Here is an 18,275-nt window from a genome sequence, read left to right as displayed (position 1 = left end):
AGGCCAAGGTCTTCGTGGCAAGAGGAGCATGGGCTCTCGAGCCATGCTGAGGGCAGGCCGTTAGTTACTAGGAACTACTGTTGCTCAGGTATGTGACCGGCCAGGGGCATGGCCTGACTGCTGGACCGTGGAGTGGGGTGGGGAGAGCTCGGTGGAGGACAGCATGAAGGGGACTCTATCAACGGCAGAGACTTCTTCTGCCAGAGGCCTGCAGGCTTCTGAGGGAGGTGGGAATGGCTGGGTACCAGGGTCCTCAAGGTCACTGCCCCACGCTGCCTGTAAATACCAGATGGTGGCCCACTGGGGCCATCCTGCCTGTAGGCCCATGACCGCGTGAATGAGTGCCTGAGCGGACATGATGACGGTGCCCAAGGTGCCTCGTGCACGCCTATGTGGACCCCAGCAGGATGGGTGATAAGGGAGTACGACAGGTGTGGGCAGGGCCAAGGTGCTGGAGAGTGGGGGCTGCAGACTGAGCCCACCCTCCACCCACCTGGCAGATGCTGGTTCTGCTCACCTGTACGCAGGTACCCAGGAAGAAGCTGGGCAGCAACATGGACAGACCAGTTCCTGAAGGCAGGGCTTTGACCTCCAGTCCCCAAGGGACGCTGGCGGAACTTATGGTGCTGAAGGAACTACTGGTGCAGGCCTGGGCTCAGTAGGGCAGGCTCCCTCCACTGACCCTGCCTGGTGGGGGGTGCCAGGGGTGCCATCTGTCTGACAGATGGAGAACCACCCTCCCCCCACCTTTTGCCTGCCCCTGGAAAGGGGTGGTGGGATCCCTCCTTGGTTTCCCTCAGGTCCTGTGGCTGCCTTGGGTCTCAGGTGGTGTCAATGGCCTGGCTGTCCTTGCCTCCTGTGCTGGTGTCCCCAGAATCAAAGCCTCAGCACTGGCCCGTCCATGATCCCTAAGGCTGTGGGTCTTGGCTGTGTTGTGCTGAGAAGGGTGGCCATGGCAGGTGGCTTGGCAGGAGTGAACCGGGGCTTTCCTAGGGGCCCACAGCCCCAGCCCGAAGATCCTAGTGCAAGCTGTCAATCCCTCTGGGGAACCCCACCAGGGTTACATCACAGGTCCTGCTTGGAGAGCTGGGAAACATAAGACTCCTCTCTGGTCCTCTATCCTTGTCCTTCTCCCTCCACTGCTTTTTGTCTGCCTCTGAGTCGCACTCTCTGTTGGATGAGTGAATGGATGAGTAAATGAACGAACGGAAGTGTTCCTCGCTACCCTCCTCCCTCTCTCTGTCTCCCCATCTTGCTTCCAGGTTACTCTCTCCCTGTCATCCTTCTCTCACTCCTCCCCTTTACCGCATGGCTGGGACCCCTGTCCAATATGGTGGAGCCAGCTGGGGTTCTCTGTGCAGGGTTGGGTTACAGGTCCCAGCCATTGGACTCAGGGCTCCCTGACAGCTCTGGGCATGCCGGGTCTGAGCCCAGCCTCCCATCTACAGCCTGGCTGAGCCTGCCTGGCTTCACTCCCTTCTGCCTGGGCTCCAGGATGGCTGGCTCTGGACAGCCTGGCTCCTGGGGGCTGCCCGGCCCTGGGCCTCCCTCTCCACTAGGGAAGAGTCTCAGCCAGCTGTGTTCCTTCTGCAGCCGGTGGCTTCCGGAGCCTCTCCTTGGGAAGGACCGTGGGCCTCAGCTGGGGTCAGCTTTGTGCCTGTTCCCAGCCCCTCTTTCCCAGAAAGTCCTGCCACAGCCCTAGGACCCTGCCTGATCCGATCAGAGTGGCCAAGGGGTATAGGGTCTTCACTGGCTGGTCTGAGCCATGAACTGTCCTGGAAACCAAGGGTGGGGACAGCCCTGCCCAAATTACATGTCCTACAATTATGTGTGTTTGTGGAGGGTGGAATTTGTCCCTAAAAATCTTGCCTGGCTGACTTCAGTTCCTGTGAAAACAGTGGGGAAGGCATTACAGTTGCCTTGCATGGGCCAAGAAAGTCAGGGAGTGGCTCTGACCTCCTCAGGTCCCAGAATGGGGCGGGGGCAGCTTCCTGGGAGGCCATCGCTCAGTTCCCAGGGGGCTGCTGTGGCTGTTACCTGTGCCATGACCCACCCCACCAGCATGGGCCAGTGTGGAGGCTAGGCCCCAGCTCCCAACCCACTCACGGCTGTTCTCTGGGTCCGGGGAGGCGCTGCCCACAGCCCAGCCCTCATCATCTCAAGACTTGGGTTCTGACAGAAAACAAGTGCATGGGACAGTCCAGGAGGAAGGCCAAGAGGCAAATGGACAAGGCTGGGGAGTGTGGCTACACTGGGTGAGGGGGCACCGCAGGGCTGAGGGCACTTGGGCTGTGGTAGGGTGTTGCACAGGGGAGCACGGGATCTGATTTGGACTTGAGGATCCCCCGTGGTGCTGTGTGGACTAGGACAGAGGGCCTCTGGTGGAGGCAGAGGGGCTGGTCAGGAAGCTGGTGAGGTTGGAGGGATCAGGTCTGGGTAAGGAGGAGGGAAGACTCCAGGGGGCTGGCCTGAGCCCCAGGGGGTGGGGGTGCTGCACCTGAGGTGGGGGGCACCAGAGGAGGACAGTCAGGAGAGAGATGCCTTGAGGTGCCTGGGTGGGGCAGTCGGTTAAACGCCCGACTCTTGGTTTTGGCTCAGGTCCTGATCTCATGGGTGGTGGGATGGAGCCCTGAGTTGGGCCTCCGCGCTCAGCGGGAGTCTGCTTGGATGCTCTCTCTGTCTGCCCCTTCCCCTGCTTGCGTGCTCACATGCTCTCTCGCTTGCTTGCTCCCTCAAACAAACAAACAAACAAATAAATAAATAGAAAGAGATGTCTTTACCAAGTCAGGATGTCAGAACAGTTACTCAGACCAGAGAGAGGAGAGACCTGGGCTGGGAGGGTGGGGGTGGGGTCATATAATTGTGAGAGTGTGTGTGTGTGTGAGTGTGTGTGTGTGGGTGCGTGACTGTGTGTGTGTGAGTGCGTGACTGTGTGTGTGTGTGTGTGTGTGTGTGTGGACAGGCACGGGCTGGGAGGAAAGACACGAAAGGCCTTAAAGACCAATAGTGCGCATCTGCCAGGGAGCCTCCCACCTCAGCTAGATTGTGAAAGCCGCCCTGGCCTCCAGGAAGCAGAGATAAGGGGGCGGCCCAGCCAGAAGGAAGAAGCAGGCCGGGGGGAGGGACAGGGCTTTGTAACAGCCCACGAAGGAGGAGCAGGGTCAGGCTGGGGACCCTGCGCTGGAAAAGCAGTGACAAATCTCCAACAGCCCACTGCGCCTCATCCCACAGAGGCCAGGAGGTGTGGAGGCTTGGCGGGGCGCCCGGCTACTAGCTCAGAGGAAACAGCTTTCAGGGAAGGAAACACATTTCTTCGGGCCCCATTTTGGAGGGACCAAGCCAACCCTGGGAGGTAGACCTGAGTGGAAGGTAGGGGAGGACAGTGGGAGGTGCAGCCATGCCGCTGGAGCTGTTTCTGGACCTGTACTCGCCCCCGTGCCGTGCCGTCTACATTTTTGCCCGGAAGAATGGCATTCCCTTCGAGCTGCGGCCTGTGGAGCTAGGACGGGGTGAGCCTTGACTAGGCTGGGCTCCATGGAGGGGGTGTCTGTCCAGGGGCCAGAACTTGCTGAGCCACTCATCTCCTCCACCCCTCAGGGGAGCACCTGAAGCCTGAATTCCTGAAGGTGAACCCCCTGGGGAAGGTACCTGCTCTCAAAGATGGGGACTTCCTACTGGCAGAGAGGTAATGGGGTCCTGGGGTCTGCAGAAGCTTCTGGGTTGGGGTGGGGGTGGAGGGAGGAAGGCAGAAAGCTGATGACCCCTAACTGGGAGATTTTTCCAAACTGGTGTGACCCCCCCTCCCTCCTTCCAGCTCACCCAGCTTGGAGGCGGGGGGGCTGGACTGGGGGCGGCTTTGGGGCTAAAGCTGGTAGCTTCAGCCTGGGAAAAGGGCATAGGTCACTCAGGCAGTCCTGGACAACCTGGAGCTACCTGGGGAAGATCCAAGCTTGAGGTCAGCTCTCCTCAGATGTCCCAAACCTGGGCCTTTCAGTCACAGGAGCCAGGGGCCAGGCAGCCCCAGATCTGCACTGGGCTCTGAATCCCAGGTCCCCCCACCCTCGCTCTCTGCCGTGGACAGGTCACAGAACTTTGTGCTCCATGTTTCTCTCTGTAAAATGGGGGAGTAACGTAACCCCCTCCCAGGACTTGCCTGAGAATAGAAACTGGTCACCAAGTACCAGGAGCCCAGGGGGGATCAAGAAAAGGGTTCTGGGGAGCACTGGCCTGGGAGGGAACTGGGAGACCCCTCAGGCAGGCCTGCCTTCTTCCCGCTCAGTAGGACCCTGATGCCAGAGAGCGGGGCCTGGAGACAGAGGGCTGGCTGGGGTAGGAGAAGGGAGGGGAGGTGGAAATGTGGGCCCATGGGGGAGCACTTGAGGAATGGAGCAGTTTGGTGGGGAAAAGATGACCATTGGTGGGGATGTGGGAATGGGGGGGTCCTCCCTTGGAGGTGCCATTGGAGAGAGATCCAGTCAAATCACCCTGTTTGTGAGAGATGAGGCTGCCTAGTGCTGAGGGCTGGGGAAATCTCTGACACCTCCTATTTGCAGCGTGGCCATCCTTTTATACTTGAACCACAAGTACCGGGCGGGGACCCACTGGTACCCAACCGAGCTGCAGGCCCGCGCGCGTGTGGACGAGTACCTGGCGTGGCAGCACACGGCCGTCCAGCTGCCTGCTTGCAACGTCTACCTGTGTAAGGTGAGACTCCCTGCCCTAGTGTGTGGGCTTGGGCAAGAGCCGGAGCCCCCCCCTGTGCTGGAAAGAACCCGCTGGCCCATATACGCCTCCCATCCACTGTCCCAGGTAGACATCCGTAATCTATCACAGCACTCTTTCCCCCGGAGTCTGAATGATGGCTTCAGAAGCCTTCTGAATACAGTGCCCCAGGGGGTATCACTGACGGATGGTGGGGATGGTGGCCAGGAGGGGTGGCAAGGTGGTTGAGATTGTTTGGAGGAGCCTGGGATAAGCTGCCTCAATTCTCCCCCCGCCCAGTCCCTCCTGCCCCATTTCTCGGGGCAGCCTGTGGACCCGGTGCGGCTAGACCGGCTGTTGGGGAAGCTGAAACCAGCTCTGCAGCACCTGGATGGGGAGGTCCTGGCCGCCAAGCCCTTCCTGGCCACCGAGCAGCTCTCCCTGGCGGATCTGATGGCATTCACGGAGCTGATGCAGGTGAGCTTCTCTTGCCTGCTTGCCCCTGGGGGGACTCCGGGCCCAGGGCTGAGTCCCCTGCTCCAGCTGCCTTGTCTCCCCAGCCCACTGCTGTTGGCTGCGACATCTTCCAAGACTGGCCCCGGCTGGCAGCGTGGCGAGCCCGAGTAGAGGCTGCTCTGGGCCCTGAGCTCGTCCAGGATGCCCACAGGCTTGTGCTACAGCCTCGGGACCCCCGAGACGCCCAGCGGGACCCCAAGCTGGCCCAGGAGCTGGTGCAGAGACTGCTGGAGCGGCTCAGCTGAGAGGAGTACGGCCGGGCCCGCTCCCCTGCACTCTCCTGCCACAATAAACATGCTGTGTGCCCTCCGCTTGTCTCCAGCCTCACTCGGCCTTAGGAGGTGGGGTCTAGAGCAGAATCTAGAGGGACAGATGTCCCGTGATGATGCAGCCTAGAGTGAGCAGCACTCAGACCTCTCCATGTGCGTCCAGTTACCTTCCTGAGTTGCCAGGTACTGAGCTCCCCTGGCCACTGCCAGTCCCAAGCCAAGCCAGAAGTTTCTGGGCTTCTCTGCATGGCACAGCCTGACTGGCCGACCCCTGACACCCCTGTGACATTGTCCCCGGTGCCCTGACTGCTCCCAGGCTCCTGTTTCTTTTTCTCCCAACACTTTTCTAACTACAGTTCAGGCTAGACTGACCTATGCCTACCCCCAAGCCCTGCTTCTGAAACCCTCCGTGGTCAGTTCTCATTGCCCTGTCTCCATTCTGGACCCCGCAGAGCCCGGGGTCACGGGCTGCATATGAAGTTCCGGCCCTGAGAATTCCCATGTGTAAGTCCTTTTTCAGAAATGGGCCACAAGGACAGACAGGCACCAAGACGGAGGGGAGGGGCAGGGCTGCAGGAGGCCCCCACCTTCTGCCCCCGAGCCAGGGGCATCTCCCTAGTCTGCTCCTGAGTCTCCCCAGAATCCTTGCTGCTGTGAGAATTCCGGGCTTCCTGGCCTCATGACACCACCAAATGAAACAAGAAGTTCCAGAACTCGGGGTCCTGGGCCTGGGTTAGAGACGGCTGAAGGGCACAGGGCCAGGGCCAAGGGCTCAGGCTGCATATAGGTTCAGGTTCAGAGCCCGGCGGCTGGCTGGGGGGGTGCCCAACGTGTGTCTCAACATGGGCCTGGAGCTCTATCTGGACCTGCTGTCAGCATCCTGCCGTGCTGTGTATATCTTCGCTAGGAAGAACAGCATCCCCTTCGACTTCCAGTTTGTGGATCTGCTAAAGGGTAGGCACCCCCTGCTGCCGGGCATAGGTCTGGTCCAGAGGGGAGGCAGGGCACAAGGTCAGGGTGTCTCTAAGCTGAGACACAGAGGACACTCCCCCCATCAAAGTCCACAGGGGAAGAAGCATTTCCCAAGGGAACTATAGGCCGTCCATCCTTCCCACATATTCTACCCTGCTATCAGGTAAAGTGGAAGGCAGAGCTGCTGAGCGTCCCCCAGTCTCCCAACCAGTGCCCTTGGCTTTTCCTTGTGGGGGTGTAGCGCTTGTTAGCTGCTCTACCTCTGATCAGTTGGCAAAGGCTGCAGAAGTGTGTGGTCATTCACATCTGAGTGAAGACCCCTGCTTCAGTCCACACCCATCCTCCCCACCGTGTTCACACCTGCCCAGGGTGACACAGACCCTGAGTGAGGTACAGGGCACTGATTTCCATCACTATCCTAAGCATGGAAGGGATTCTTAAAAGCTCAGGTCGCAGAGGCAGAAGTCTCTAGAACATAGAGGAGGAGACCTGATGCTCTGAAATGAAGTGTGAGTCCAGCCCCAGAAATGTTTCCAGCCAGAGGCAGCTGGCTGTGGAAGGGTTAAGACTCCCAATAGATCGGGACACCTGGTTGGCTCAGTTGGTAGAGGGTGTGGACTTTTGATTTCCGGGTTGTGAGTTCAGGCTCATGCTGAGTGGAGAGCTTACTTTAAAAAAAAAGAAAAAAAAACTGAGTTCAAGTCCATGTTGAGCAGAGTTCACCTTTTTTTTTTTTTTTTTTTAAGATTTTATTTATTTGAGAGAGAGCAAGCAAGAGCAAGAGCAGGGGGGAAAGGCAGAGGGAGTGGGAGAAGCAGACTCCCCGCTGAGCAGGGAGCCCGATGTGGGACTCGATCCCAGGACCCTGGGATCATGAGCCAAAAGCAGACGCTTAATCGACTGAGCCACCCAGGTGCCCCGAGCAGAGCTTACTTAAAAAAATAAAACAAAACAAAAAAAATAAGGTTCTTCAAAAAGTTGAAAATAGAGCTACCATATGACCCAGCAATTGCACTACTAGGTATTTACCCCAACGATACAAATGTAGTGATTCAAAGGGGCACCTGCACCCCAATGTTTATAGCAGCAACGTCCACAATAGCCAAACTATGGAAAGAACCCAGATGTCCATCAACAGATGAATGGATAAAGAAGATGAGGCATGTGTGTGTGTGTGTGTGTGTGTGTGTGTGTGTGTGTACACACACAGGAATACTACTCAGCCATCAAAAAAATGAAATCTTGCCATTTACAACGCCATGGCTGGAACTAGAGGGTATTATGTTAAGCAAAATAAGTCAATCAGAGAAAGACAATTATATGATCTCACTCATATGTGGAATTTAAGAAACAAAATGGAGGATCATAGGGGAAGAGAGGGAAAAATAGAACCAGACGAAATCAGAGAGGGAGACAAACCATAAGAGACTCTTAATCATAGGAAACAAACTGAGGGTTGCTGGAGGGGAGGGGTAACTGGGTAATGGACGTTGGGGAGGGTACATGATGTAATGAGCACTGGGTATTACATAACACTGATGAATCACTGATCTCTGCCTCTGAAACTAATAATGCATCATATGTTAATTAATTGAATTTAAATTTTAAAAATGTTAAAAAAATAATGACCTTGAAAAAAAACACCAAAACACAACCACAAAACAAAACTCCCCATAGATTAATTGCATATGAGAGGTTCCCTTTGAATTCCAGCTGTGTGCTGGGGCTCCTGGCTGCCCTGCCCCTTTTGGAAGGGGCTATAAGGGGTGGGATCCAGGCTTCTAGGGCTTCTGCTGATTCATGGGCTGTGGCTTCAGGCCCGGAGTTGGGAGTGGGGGCTGGAGGCCTTCAACTTTTGTGAGCCAACAGGTTGTCTTGGTCACCGAGCCTGGGATGGGGGCAGGAGTCTTGATCCTAATCCCTGTTCTGCCGCTGACTTGCCCTTTGACCTGAAGTGAGCCATGGTATTCCTCTGGGCTTGTTTCCTCTTCTAGAGAAAATGGGGAGGAAGGCATTCTGCCTCTGGGAGACCTGGTTCTTTCGTCCCTGGAGTCCCGGCACCCTCAGACCTTTACCTTTCCTGCCCCTCTCAGGTCACCACCACAGCAAGGAATACGGAGAGATCAACCCCCTGAAGAAGCTACCCAGCCTCAAAGATGGAAAATTTATCTTATCTGAAAGGTAAGTCTTTCCTGGGGCCCCCCACCCCACCATCTGTCTCTGCTCCTCCCGGGAGATCCACGTGGAGCCGACTGCTAGTACTTATTTTTTATTTACTGTGAACAATTTTATATGTACACCAAAGTAGAATGAATACTAACTAATGAGGATTATAGCGACCTCCACATGGTACCCCTCACCCCATTCCAACAGTGATCCTCTTGGGGAGCCCATTTTTTCATCACCTGTAGCCCACTCTATTCCCCTGCTTGCCAGCCACCCTATCATTTCATCCATAAATGTTTACGAATATACTTTTAAGAGATAAGGGCTCTTAAAAAAAAAAAAGCATCAGGGGCATCTGGGTGGCTCAGTTAAGTGTCTGCCTCTTGATTTCGGCTCAGGTCATGATCTCAAGGTTGTGAGATCAAGCCCAGTGGGCTCTGCACTGGGCATTGAGCCTGCTTGGGATTCTCTTTCCTTCTCCCTCTGCCCACCCCCCCAACTCACATGCCCTCTCTCTCTCAAATAAATCTTTTTTTTTTTTTTTTTTTAGATTTCATTTATTTATTTGACAGAGAGAGACACAGTAAGAGAGGGAACACAAGCAAGGGGACTGGGAGAGGGAGAAGCAAGCTTCCCGCCGAGCAGGGAGCCCGATGTGGGGCTCGATCCCAGGACCCTGGGATCATGACCTGAGCCGAAGGCAGACACTTAACAACTGAGCCACCCAGGCGCCCCTCAAATAAATTAAAAAAAAAAAAAGCATCAATACCATGATGACACCTTGTAAAATTAACAATAATCCCTGGATTTCAACTAATATCCTGTTTGTATTCAAAAGTCTCTGCTTATCTCACAAATAGTTTCTTTGTAGCTTGAGCATTTGAATCCGGTTCCAAATAAACTTCCAAGAATTGCAGCTGGTGATCTGCCTCTTGAGTCCCTTTTCATCTACAGCCCCCTCTATGACCCACTTTTTTTGCCTTTGCAATTTTTTTTTTTAAAGATTTTATTTATTTATTTGACAGAGAGAGACACAGTGAAAGAGGGAACACAAGCAGGGGGAGTGGGAGAAGGAGAAGCAGGCTTCCCGCTGAGCAGGGAGCCGGATGCGGGGCTCGATCCCAGGACCCTGGGATCATGACCTGAGCCGAAGGCAGATGCTTAACGACTGAGCCACTCAGCTGCCCCCGCCTTTGCAATTTTTTTAAGGTTTATTTATTTGAGAGAGAGCGAGCACAGGCAGGGTGGAGGCAGAGGGAGAAGTGGACTCCCTGTTGAGCATGGAGCCTGACTTGGGTTTCAATCCCAGGACCCCGGGATCACAACCTGAGCCAAAGGCAGACACTTAACCTACTGAGCCACCCAGGCGCCCCTGCCTTTGCATTTTTTAAAAGTAGTCTCCACACCCAACTTGGGGCTTGAACTCAGGACCCTGAGATCGAGAAGCCTGAGCTCCGCCCACTGAGCCCGCCGGGTGCCCCTTGCCTTTGCGTTTTTGTTGTGGTTGAAGAAACCGAGTCCTTTGTCCTGTGGAGTTTCCCATAGTCTGAGTTTTGCCGATCACATTCTCAGGGTGTCATGTTTACACGGTCTTTCTGTCCTTTCATTTCCTGTGAACTGGTCACTGGAAGTAGAAGTTTGGTAAGATTTGGGGCAGACTGTTTTTCAGGCTGCCTCCGAGGCAGTGTCTTAAAGTACATCTTCCAAGTGGACCACAGGACTTCGGGGGGCCCAGGGCCTGGATTATTTTCCTAGGGTTGCTGTTGCAAATTACCACTGACTGAATGACTTGGAACAATAGAAATGTATTGTCTTCCAGTTCTGGAGATTAGAAGTGAAAATCGAGGTGTTGGTAGAGCCGTGCTCCCTCTGAAGCCGGGGAAGCTTTATTGCAGGCCTCTGTCTTAGGTTCTGACAGCCTCCGGCATTCCTTGGCTGGGAGATGGCCATCTTGCCTTCCGTCTGTGCATGTCTCTGGGTCCAAATGTCCCCATTTCAGAAGAACACGAGTCGTAATGGATTAGAGTTTACTCTAAGACCTCACATTATTTTTACTTTTATATTTTTAAGTATCTCTACACCCAGTGTGGGGCCTGAACTCACAATCCTGAGCTCAAGAGTCACATGCTCTTCCAACTGAGCTAGCCAGGCCCCCGTCTAAGACCTCATTTTAACTTGATTACCTCTGTAAAGACCCAATTTCCAAATCAGGCTACATTCTGAGGTACTGGGCGTTAGGATTTCAACACATCTTTGGGGGACACAATTCAACCCATAACAGTCTGTGCCCTGGGCCCCCCAAATTCATGTCCTTCCCATGTGCAAAATATATTCACCTCATCCCAACATCTCCAAAAGTCTTAATCACTCTGGCATCAACTCTTAGCCCAAAATGCCAGTGTCTACATTATCCAAATCAGGTATGGGTGAGATTCATGGTATGATTCATCCCGGCGCAAAGTTCCGCTCTCTCTGTGAACCTGGGAAACCAGACGACAAGTTGTCCTGCTTCTAAAATACAATGGGGAGGGGCGCCTGGCTGCCTCAGTTGGTGGAGCATGTGACTCTTGATCTCAGGGTCTTGAGTTCAAGCCCCACATTGGGTGTTGTAGACATTACTTAAAAATAATAATAAAAAAAATACAATGGGGGGACATGCACAGGATGGATATTCCCATTCCCAAACAGAGACATAGGAAGGAAAAAAAAAAATCTTATGCATCCCAACCAAGTCTGAAACCTAGCCGGTAAATTGCTTTACATATTAAGGCTTGAGAATCATCCTTGTTGGCTCCATGCTCTGTGCCTTGGGCCTTTTAGGGTGGTGGCCCCACCCTCTGGAACCAGGGACACCGAGGCTTGGCCCCCACCTGCGCTGCCCCGCTCTGGGCCTGCTGGTGGCAGGATGGCCCTACTGGCTCTGGTGACCCTCACCTCCCCACCCCTCCAGCTCAGGGAATCTGGACTAGAGTGTCCCCTGCCCATCTCCGTGTCCATCTGTCTGGAGAAAGATCAGCCCCTCCTTGTCAGGGTATCTGATGTTCCTAGCGAAGGACATGCATGGGCATAGTCTGAGCCTCCTCTTGCCTGTGGACCACTCACTGGCCATGGCACTGGGACCCCTGACTACCAGCAACCGCCCCCCTCCCCCGAATCACTGGGTTAAAGATGAAAGAGCAGGTCCCTGCGAGAAGAGTCGGTGAGAGGGTGCTAGGCAGACAGAAGGCCAGGTGCCCACTCCAGGGTCAGCCCAGGAACTGTGATGCCAGCCGGGTGCCTGCCCCCCAAGAGATGGGGCACCTCCAGGCATAGCGAGCTCTGGCCTGCTACGGTGGCAAGAAGAATTCAAGAATATGCTGGTGGGCCCCACTTGGCCCTGGCGCTCCCAGTGCGGGAGCTGGGAGGGCTGATGCCGAGAATGAGCACTGGGGACCCCAGCCTCAAGGTGCCGGACAGAGACACTGAGTGCGGCAGTGGGGGCTGTGGGCTTGGTTAGAGCGGCACAGACTACAGACGGCCTGGGAGGAGCCAGCTGGGACTGGCGGCCACTGACAGGTCTGCCCAGAACAGTCATGATCCAGGATTGGCCACCAAGGGTGTGTTCCCAGAAGTCACAAAATGGGGAGGGGCATTGGGCCAGTGAGGCAAGCCTTGGCCTGCCCCTCAGGCTTTTCGTGGAGGCTAGGGACCATCCTCTCATCTCTGCTGCCCATTCACTCTCCTCCCACCTGACTCCATCCGTTCCTTCCACCCCCCTGGTCGGCCTGGCCAAGGTCACACACTATGCCAGGTGGTCAAGAACAGTGGCAGGGCTTGGGCTCAGGCTCAGGCTCAGGCTCAGGCATGGGGCCTGGCTGCTGGGATCAAACCCCGATCCTGTCACTCATGGGCTGTGTGTCTTTGGCAAGTTAGTTGTATCTCCGAGCCTCAGTTTCCTCAAATGGAAGCATACTGGTACACACCTTACAGGGTTATTGTGAGATCAGCTGAGATGATTTAGGATTTAGGATTTCCATCCTTGATATTTCCCCCCTTCTTATAGAGTTGGGCCTCTGGGGACTCCCCCCTCCCTCCTCCCTCCCAGGCTGCTCCTTCCTGTCCTCTCCCCCCACCCATCTCTGCTCCCTCCTCATCTTCTGACTCTGCACAGATGGTGTTGGTTGGGGCGGGGGAGCAGGGTAGGGCGGGTAGGCACCTGCTCCTTGGACTTTGATGTCATATCAGACTCCAGCTCAGGACTCTCCAGGTCTCCAGATGTCCTAGACACCTCAAATGCCTGTGTCCACCCTGCATTCCTCCCTTCCTGCCCTCTGCCAGCCAAGAGCAAGACCATCCCCTCCAAATGGTGCCTCCAGTCTGTACCCTCCCCATACCTCCGTGGCCTCTGCCCTCCTCAGAACCCCTCCACCCAGTACCGGAGGGATCTTTCTTTCTTTCTTTTGAGATGTAATTGCCATACAGCATTATATTAGTTTCAGGTGTACAACATCATGACTCGATTTATGTATATATTGTGAAATGATCACCACGGTAAGTTGTAGTTGATGCCCATCACCACATAGAGTTGTAGATTTTTTTCCCTTATGGTAAGAACTTTTAAGATCTACTCTCTTCGCAACTTTCAAGTATACAATACAGTCTTATTAACTTTGGTCACAATTACATCCCCGTGACTTATTTTATAGCTGCAAGTCTGAACCTTTTGACTCCCTTCATCCATTTCACCCCCTCCCCCGCCGCCTCCTGCAAGCACCAATGTGTTCTCTATATTTACGGTTCTGTTTTTGTTTGTTTGTTTGTATTTAGATTCCACATATAAATGAGATCACGCTGTATTTTTCTCTGTGTGATTTCACTTAGCATAACTGCTCAAGGTCCATCCATGTTGTCACAAATGGCAGGATTTCCTTCTTTTCTATGGGTGAATAATATTCCATTGTATCTTTACACCACATGTTCTTTAGGCATTCATTCATCGATGGACACTTAGGCTATTTCCATGCCTTGGCTCTTCTAAATAATGCCGTGGTGAACATGGGGGTGCAGATATCTTTTTGTTACATTGTTTCTGTTTCCTTCAGATAGATATCCAGAAATGGAATTGCTGGATACTATAGTAATTCTATTTAGGAATCTCCATATTGTTTTCCACAGTGGCCGCGCCAGTTTGCATTCCCACCAACAGTGCAGAAGGGTTCCCTTCTCTACACATCCTTGCCAACATTTGTTATTTCTTGTCCTTTTGATGACAGCTATATCATGGGCGTGAGGTGATATCTCATTGTGGTTTTTGTCTTGCATTTCCCTGCTGATGAGTGATGTTGAGCATCTTTTCATGTGTCCATTGGCCATGTGGAGGTCTTCTCTGGAAAAATGTCTCCTCAGGTTCTTTGCCCATTTTTGGTTGGATTATTTGTTTTCTTGTTATTGAGTTGTAGGACAGAGGGATCTTTCTAAAAATCAAGGTGGATTTTCTCATCCTCCTGCTTATGTAACCATAACCTTGAGGATTAAGTCCATATCCTCCTGCATCTCCGGGGGCCTCCCTGAGTGCCTCCACAGTATCTCTGGCTGTCTCTGACCATTCTCCCCACCCTTCTTCTGGTCACACTTTTTCCTTTTCTCCAAATTGCTACCTCTTACTACCCCTGAATTCCCGTACATGTTGTTCCCCACCGAGACTGCCTTCCTGATGCCATCCACCAACTCCCATCACCCTGCTGGTCTCCCTCTTGCACTCACTGACTAGCGGACTGACTGCCTTTCTTGGCACCCTTTGGGCTCATCCTTCCCCTAGAAGAATGTCAGTGCCTAGAGCCCACCTCCGGCTGGAGGTTCTGCATTGGACCCAGGCCACACTGGGGTGGTGGGCGTAACAGGATCGAGGAGGGAAAGGGCAGTGTCCCTGGCTTTCTCTTTCTGCAGTGTGGCCATCCTTTTCTACCTGTGCCGCAAGTACAGCACACCCTCGCACTGGTACCCACCAGACCTGCACACACGTGCCCGTGTGGATGAGTTCATGGCCTGGCAGCACACTGCCATTCAGCTGCCCATGAGCAAGATCCTCTGGATCAAGGTGAGTGGGACCAAGGCTATGGCTGACCGCGGGTGAGTTCAAGCAAGTGTCCCTCCCTTCCTGAGCCTCATTTCCTTGGCTCCCTCCCCTGCCTGCCTTACAGAGCTGATGGGAGTGTGGAATGAACCACTGGGTATGAAAAAGCCTTGTAAAAACAAGGGGAAGGGCACCCAGAAGGAGTTGATAGTACTCAGGCTGGGATAGGAGTCAAGAAATTTCATTCTGAATTAGAAAACATCAGAGTCAAAGGGCCCATAGAAACCACCAAATTTGAAGATGACCAGTAGCCCGTATATGTACCCTTACTTCTTATCTCATGCCTGTGACAGACATCACTAACCAATCACAGGATTACTTCCTGCTGGGATCTCAAAATGCCCCTGAAAAATGGCCCTAGGTGATCTCTATCAAGCAGAACCACTACAAGAGTTGAACCTACTTTATGTCCTTGGTTCTGTCCAACACCTCTCCAGCGGACAAGGAGGCTGAAGATGGGAGGGTCAGATGGGACTAGAGTGCAGCCTTTTCTTCCCTCCCCTTCCCCACCCCGGCCAGATGCTGATCCCAATGATCACAGGTGAGGAGGTTCCAGCTGAGAAGACAGAACAGATGCTGGTAGAGGCGAAGAACAACATGCAGCTCTTTGAGGAGAAGTTTCTGCAGGACAAGATGTTCATCACTGGGGACCACATCTCACTGGCCGACCTGGTGGCCCTGGTGGAGATGATGCAGGTGTGGAGTGGGGTAGGGGGGGCACAGAGCCTGGGCACAGGTGAGACTCCTCTGTGACCATTGGGGCCATAGCTTGAGGATAGGCTGGTAAAGGAGGAGACATGGAGGACTGTGGGAGCCAGGGATGGGGTGCCTGGACCCCACCCAGGGGTAACAGGAAGCACAGATTTTGAACCAAGGAGGATCACTATTATCCATGCTTCACAATGATTTTTCAGCATGGGGAGGGGCTGGAGGGCAGGCCTGGGACAGGGAGAAGAACACAGCATTTCTCAGTGAGTCCACCAGGATCCTGGATGCCTCCTCTTCCTGTTGGACTCTGCAGGAAGTGTACAGAGGCCTCCAAAGTGTCCTTTGGCTGAGTGCTTCTTTTCTAGAGCTCCAGATTTATAGCTATACAAAGTAGCTCCCATGGCTCTAGATCTGAGGGGCATCCACTGTGCGTTTGGGGGGCATACCTGGGTGTGGGGCATTTATGTGGTTTCTACCTGAGGGGAGGGTGGCCACTTCTGACCTAGCTGGTGTGCAAGATGGCCAGTTTAGACCCTGGCCAATGTCTTGAAAAGCCAACATAATTTCTGGCCAGTATGCAAAGTGTCCACTTTAGTCCCTGGTCAGGGTAAAGGGCAGACCATCACCAGGAAAAACCACTTCAGTTTTTCTGCCCCAGGTGGTGTAGTCCCCTACATTTCACACCTTACCCCTTACATTTCACCCACACCCACCCCCTTGTGGGACCCCCAAGCTTCTTGGGTGCATGTTTCTTAGACTACCTGCCTGGTCTCCCATTCCAGGCGCTGTGCCTGATCACAGAGGAAGGCTCAATGTAGAGAAAAAAGAACTGAATTCTTCCCACCCTCATCTGAGGACAAGGGATTTCCTGGTAGAAGGCAGGACTCATGGAAAGTTTCATGCTGGAGAAATGGGAGGTAACACCTGTGTTACCTCAGAAAGGGATTCAGGAGCTTTGGAGCAAGACCAGTGGCCAAGAACCCTGGAGATTCCGATTGATCTTCCAATGCTCTCCCCGCATCTATCACATAGCCTCTGACCTCTTGCCCAGGCCTGGGGGTGGGGTGGGTCACAGACTCACTCTTTGTGGGAGGCAGATGGGGAGAGCCCCTGAGGCTGTAGGAGGGGATGCAGGTGAGGCTGGTCTGTCACCACCCCCCCTCTCCTGGCTGACCACTCCTTCCTCTTTGTCTATCTACAGCCCATGGGAAGCAAGTATAATGTCTTCCTCAACAGCTCCAAGATAGCTGAGTGGCGCATGAGGGTGGAGCTGGCTATTGGCTCTGGCCTCTTCTGGGAGGCCCATGACCGGCTGATGAAGTTGGCAGAGTGGGACTGTTCAACATTGGATCCAATGGTCAAGGACAAGATCTGCGAGTTGCTGCAGAAGTTCAAGTAGAAGCAGCCCATCCTGCAGGGCCTGGCTGGCTCAGCCCTTCTGAGCTTCCTTCCTTAGAGGAGATGTTGAAAACAACTCTGTTTCTTTGCTTAATAAAGTACTGTAACAACCACCAAGGCTGCTGAGCCCAGGACAGGTGGTATGAGCATAGGGTATGCATGGTGTGGGAGAGGGTGGTGGTCATGGTTCCCCCCAGGTTCCAAAAAGAGTTTAAAAACTAAAAGTTAAATATGATTAAGGGCACCCTGCTGTCTCAGTTGGTAGAGCATGCAACTCTTGATCTCAGGGTCGTGAGTTTGAGCCTCACATTGGGCATAAAGCTTCCTTAAAAAAAATCAACTGGGGTCGCTTTGGTGGCTCAGTCAGTTAAGCATCTCACTCTTGATTTTGGCTCAGGTCATGATCTCAGGGTTGCAAGACTGAGCCCTGCATCAGGATCCACGCTCAGTGCAGAGTCTGCTTGAGATTCTTTCCCTCCCCCTCTGCCTCTCCTTCCACTCATGTGCGTTTGCATTCGCACACTCTCTCTCTCAAATAAATAAATATATAAAAGTAAAAAAAAAGTCAACTGGATTTAATACAACTTAAAAAATAAATATGATTAAATTATCAATAATAATAGTTGATGAATTCAATACTCCATTCTCAATAATGGATGAAACAAGACAGAAGATCGTCAAGGAAATAGAAGACTTGAACTATGCTGTAAACCAATGGACCTATCAGATATATACACAGAACACTCGACCCAATGACCACAAAATACACATTTTTTTTTTCTTTTAAAGTTTATTTTTTTTTAGTAATCTCTACACCGAACGTGGAGCTCAAACTCACACCCCTAAGATCAAGAGTTGCATGCTCTTCCGACTGAATCAGCCAGGCACCCCGGAATACACATTCTTCTCAAGTGCACATGGAATATTCTCCAGGATAGATCTTATGTCAGGTCACAAAATAAATCTCAATGAATTTAAACAGATTGAAGTCATATCATGTATGTTCTTGGAACATATTGGAGTGAAATTAGAAAATAACAGAAGGAAAACTAGAAAGTTCACAAATATCTGGAAATTAAACAGTATATTCTTAAACAACCACAGGGAAGTTAGAAAATACCTCTAACACATGAAAACAAAAACACAGGGGCGCTTGGGTGGCTCAGTCAGTTAAATGTCTGCCGTCAGCTCAGGTCATGATCCCAGGGTCCTGGGATTGAACCCACAGGGAGCTCCCTGCTCAGCAGGAGCCTGCTTCTTCTCCTCCCTCTACCCCCCCTTCCCCTCTCATGCTCTCTATCTCTGCTCCTCCCCCCCTCGTGCCCTCTTGCTCCCTCATGCTCTCAAATAAATAAATAAAATCTTAAAAAAAAAAAGAAAAAAAAGAACTAACACTAAGCCTTCACAAACTCTTCCCAAAAAAAAAAAAAAAA

At 52.9% G+C, this 18,275-nt stretch overlaps 2 protein-coding genes across 2 annotated transcripts; both read left to right on the top strand.

Annotated features, from left to right (window-relative positions):
- The first annotated feature begins 3,093 nt into the window (after nt 1-3,093).
- LOC116627723 (glutathione S-transferase theta-1-like) lies at nt 3,094-5,527 on the top strand. Its single transcript, XM_032397607.1, has 5 exons — nt 3,094-3,509; nt 3,598-3,685; nt 4,554-4,704; nt 5,002-5,178; nt 5,262-5,527. The coding sequence occupies exons 1-5, from the start codon at nt 3,398-3,400 to the stop codon at nt 5,460-5,462; spliced, it is 729 nt and encodes a 242-aa protein (XP_032253498.1). The 5' UTR covers nt 3,094-3,397; the 3' UTR covers nt 5,463-5,527.
- An 801-nt stretch (nt 5,528-6,328) lies between these two features.
- LOC116627745 (glutathione S-transferase theta-4) lies at nt 6,329-16,843 on the top strand. Its single transcript, XM_032397636.1, has 5 exons — nt 6,329-6,440; nt 8,552-8,639; nt 14,550-14,700; nt 15,256-15,432; nt 16,646-16,843. Exons 1-5 carry the CDS (start codon nt 6,329-6,331, stop codon nt 16,841-16,843), a joined length of 726 nt encoding a protein of 241 aa, XP_032253527.1.
- Nucleotides 16,844-18,275: the final 1,432 nt, after the last annotated feature.

The sequence above is a fragment of the Phoca vitulina genome, unplaced genomic scaffold, assembly GCF_004348235.1.
Source record: "Phoca vitulina isolate PV1807 unplaced genomic scaffold, GSC_HSeal_1.0 scaffold100, whole genome shotgun sequence".
Classification (NCBI taxonomy): Eukaryota; Metazoa; Chordata; class Mammalia; order Carnivora; family Phocidae; genus Phoca; species Phoca vitulina.
Note: the sequence above shows the minus strand (reverse complement) of the source record. Positions and strands in the feature narration are given on the sequence as shown.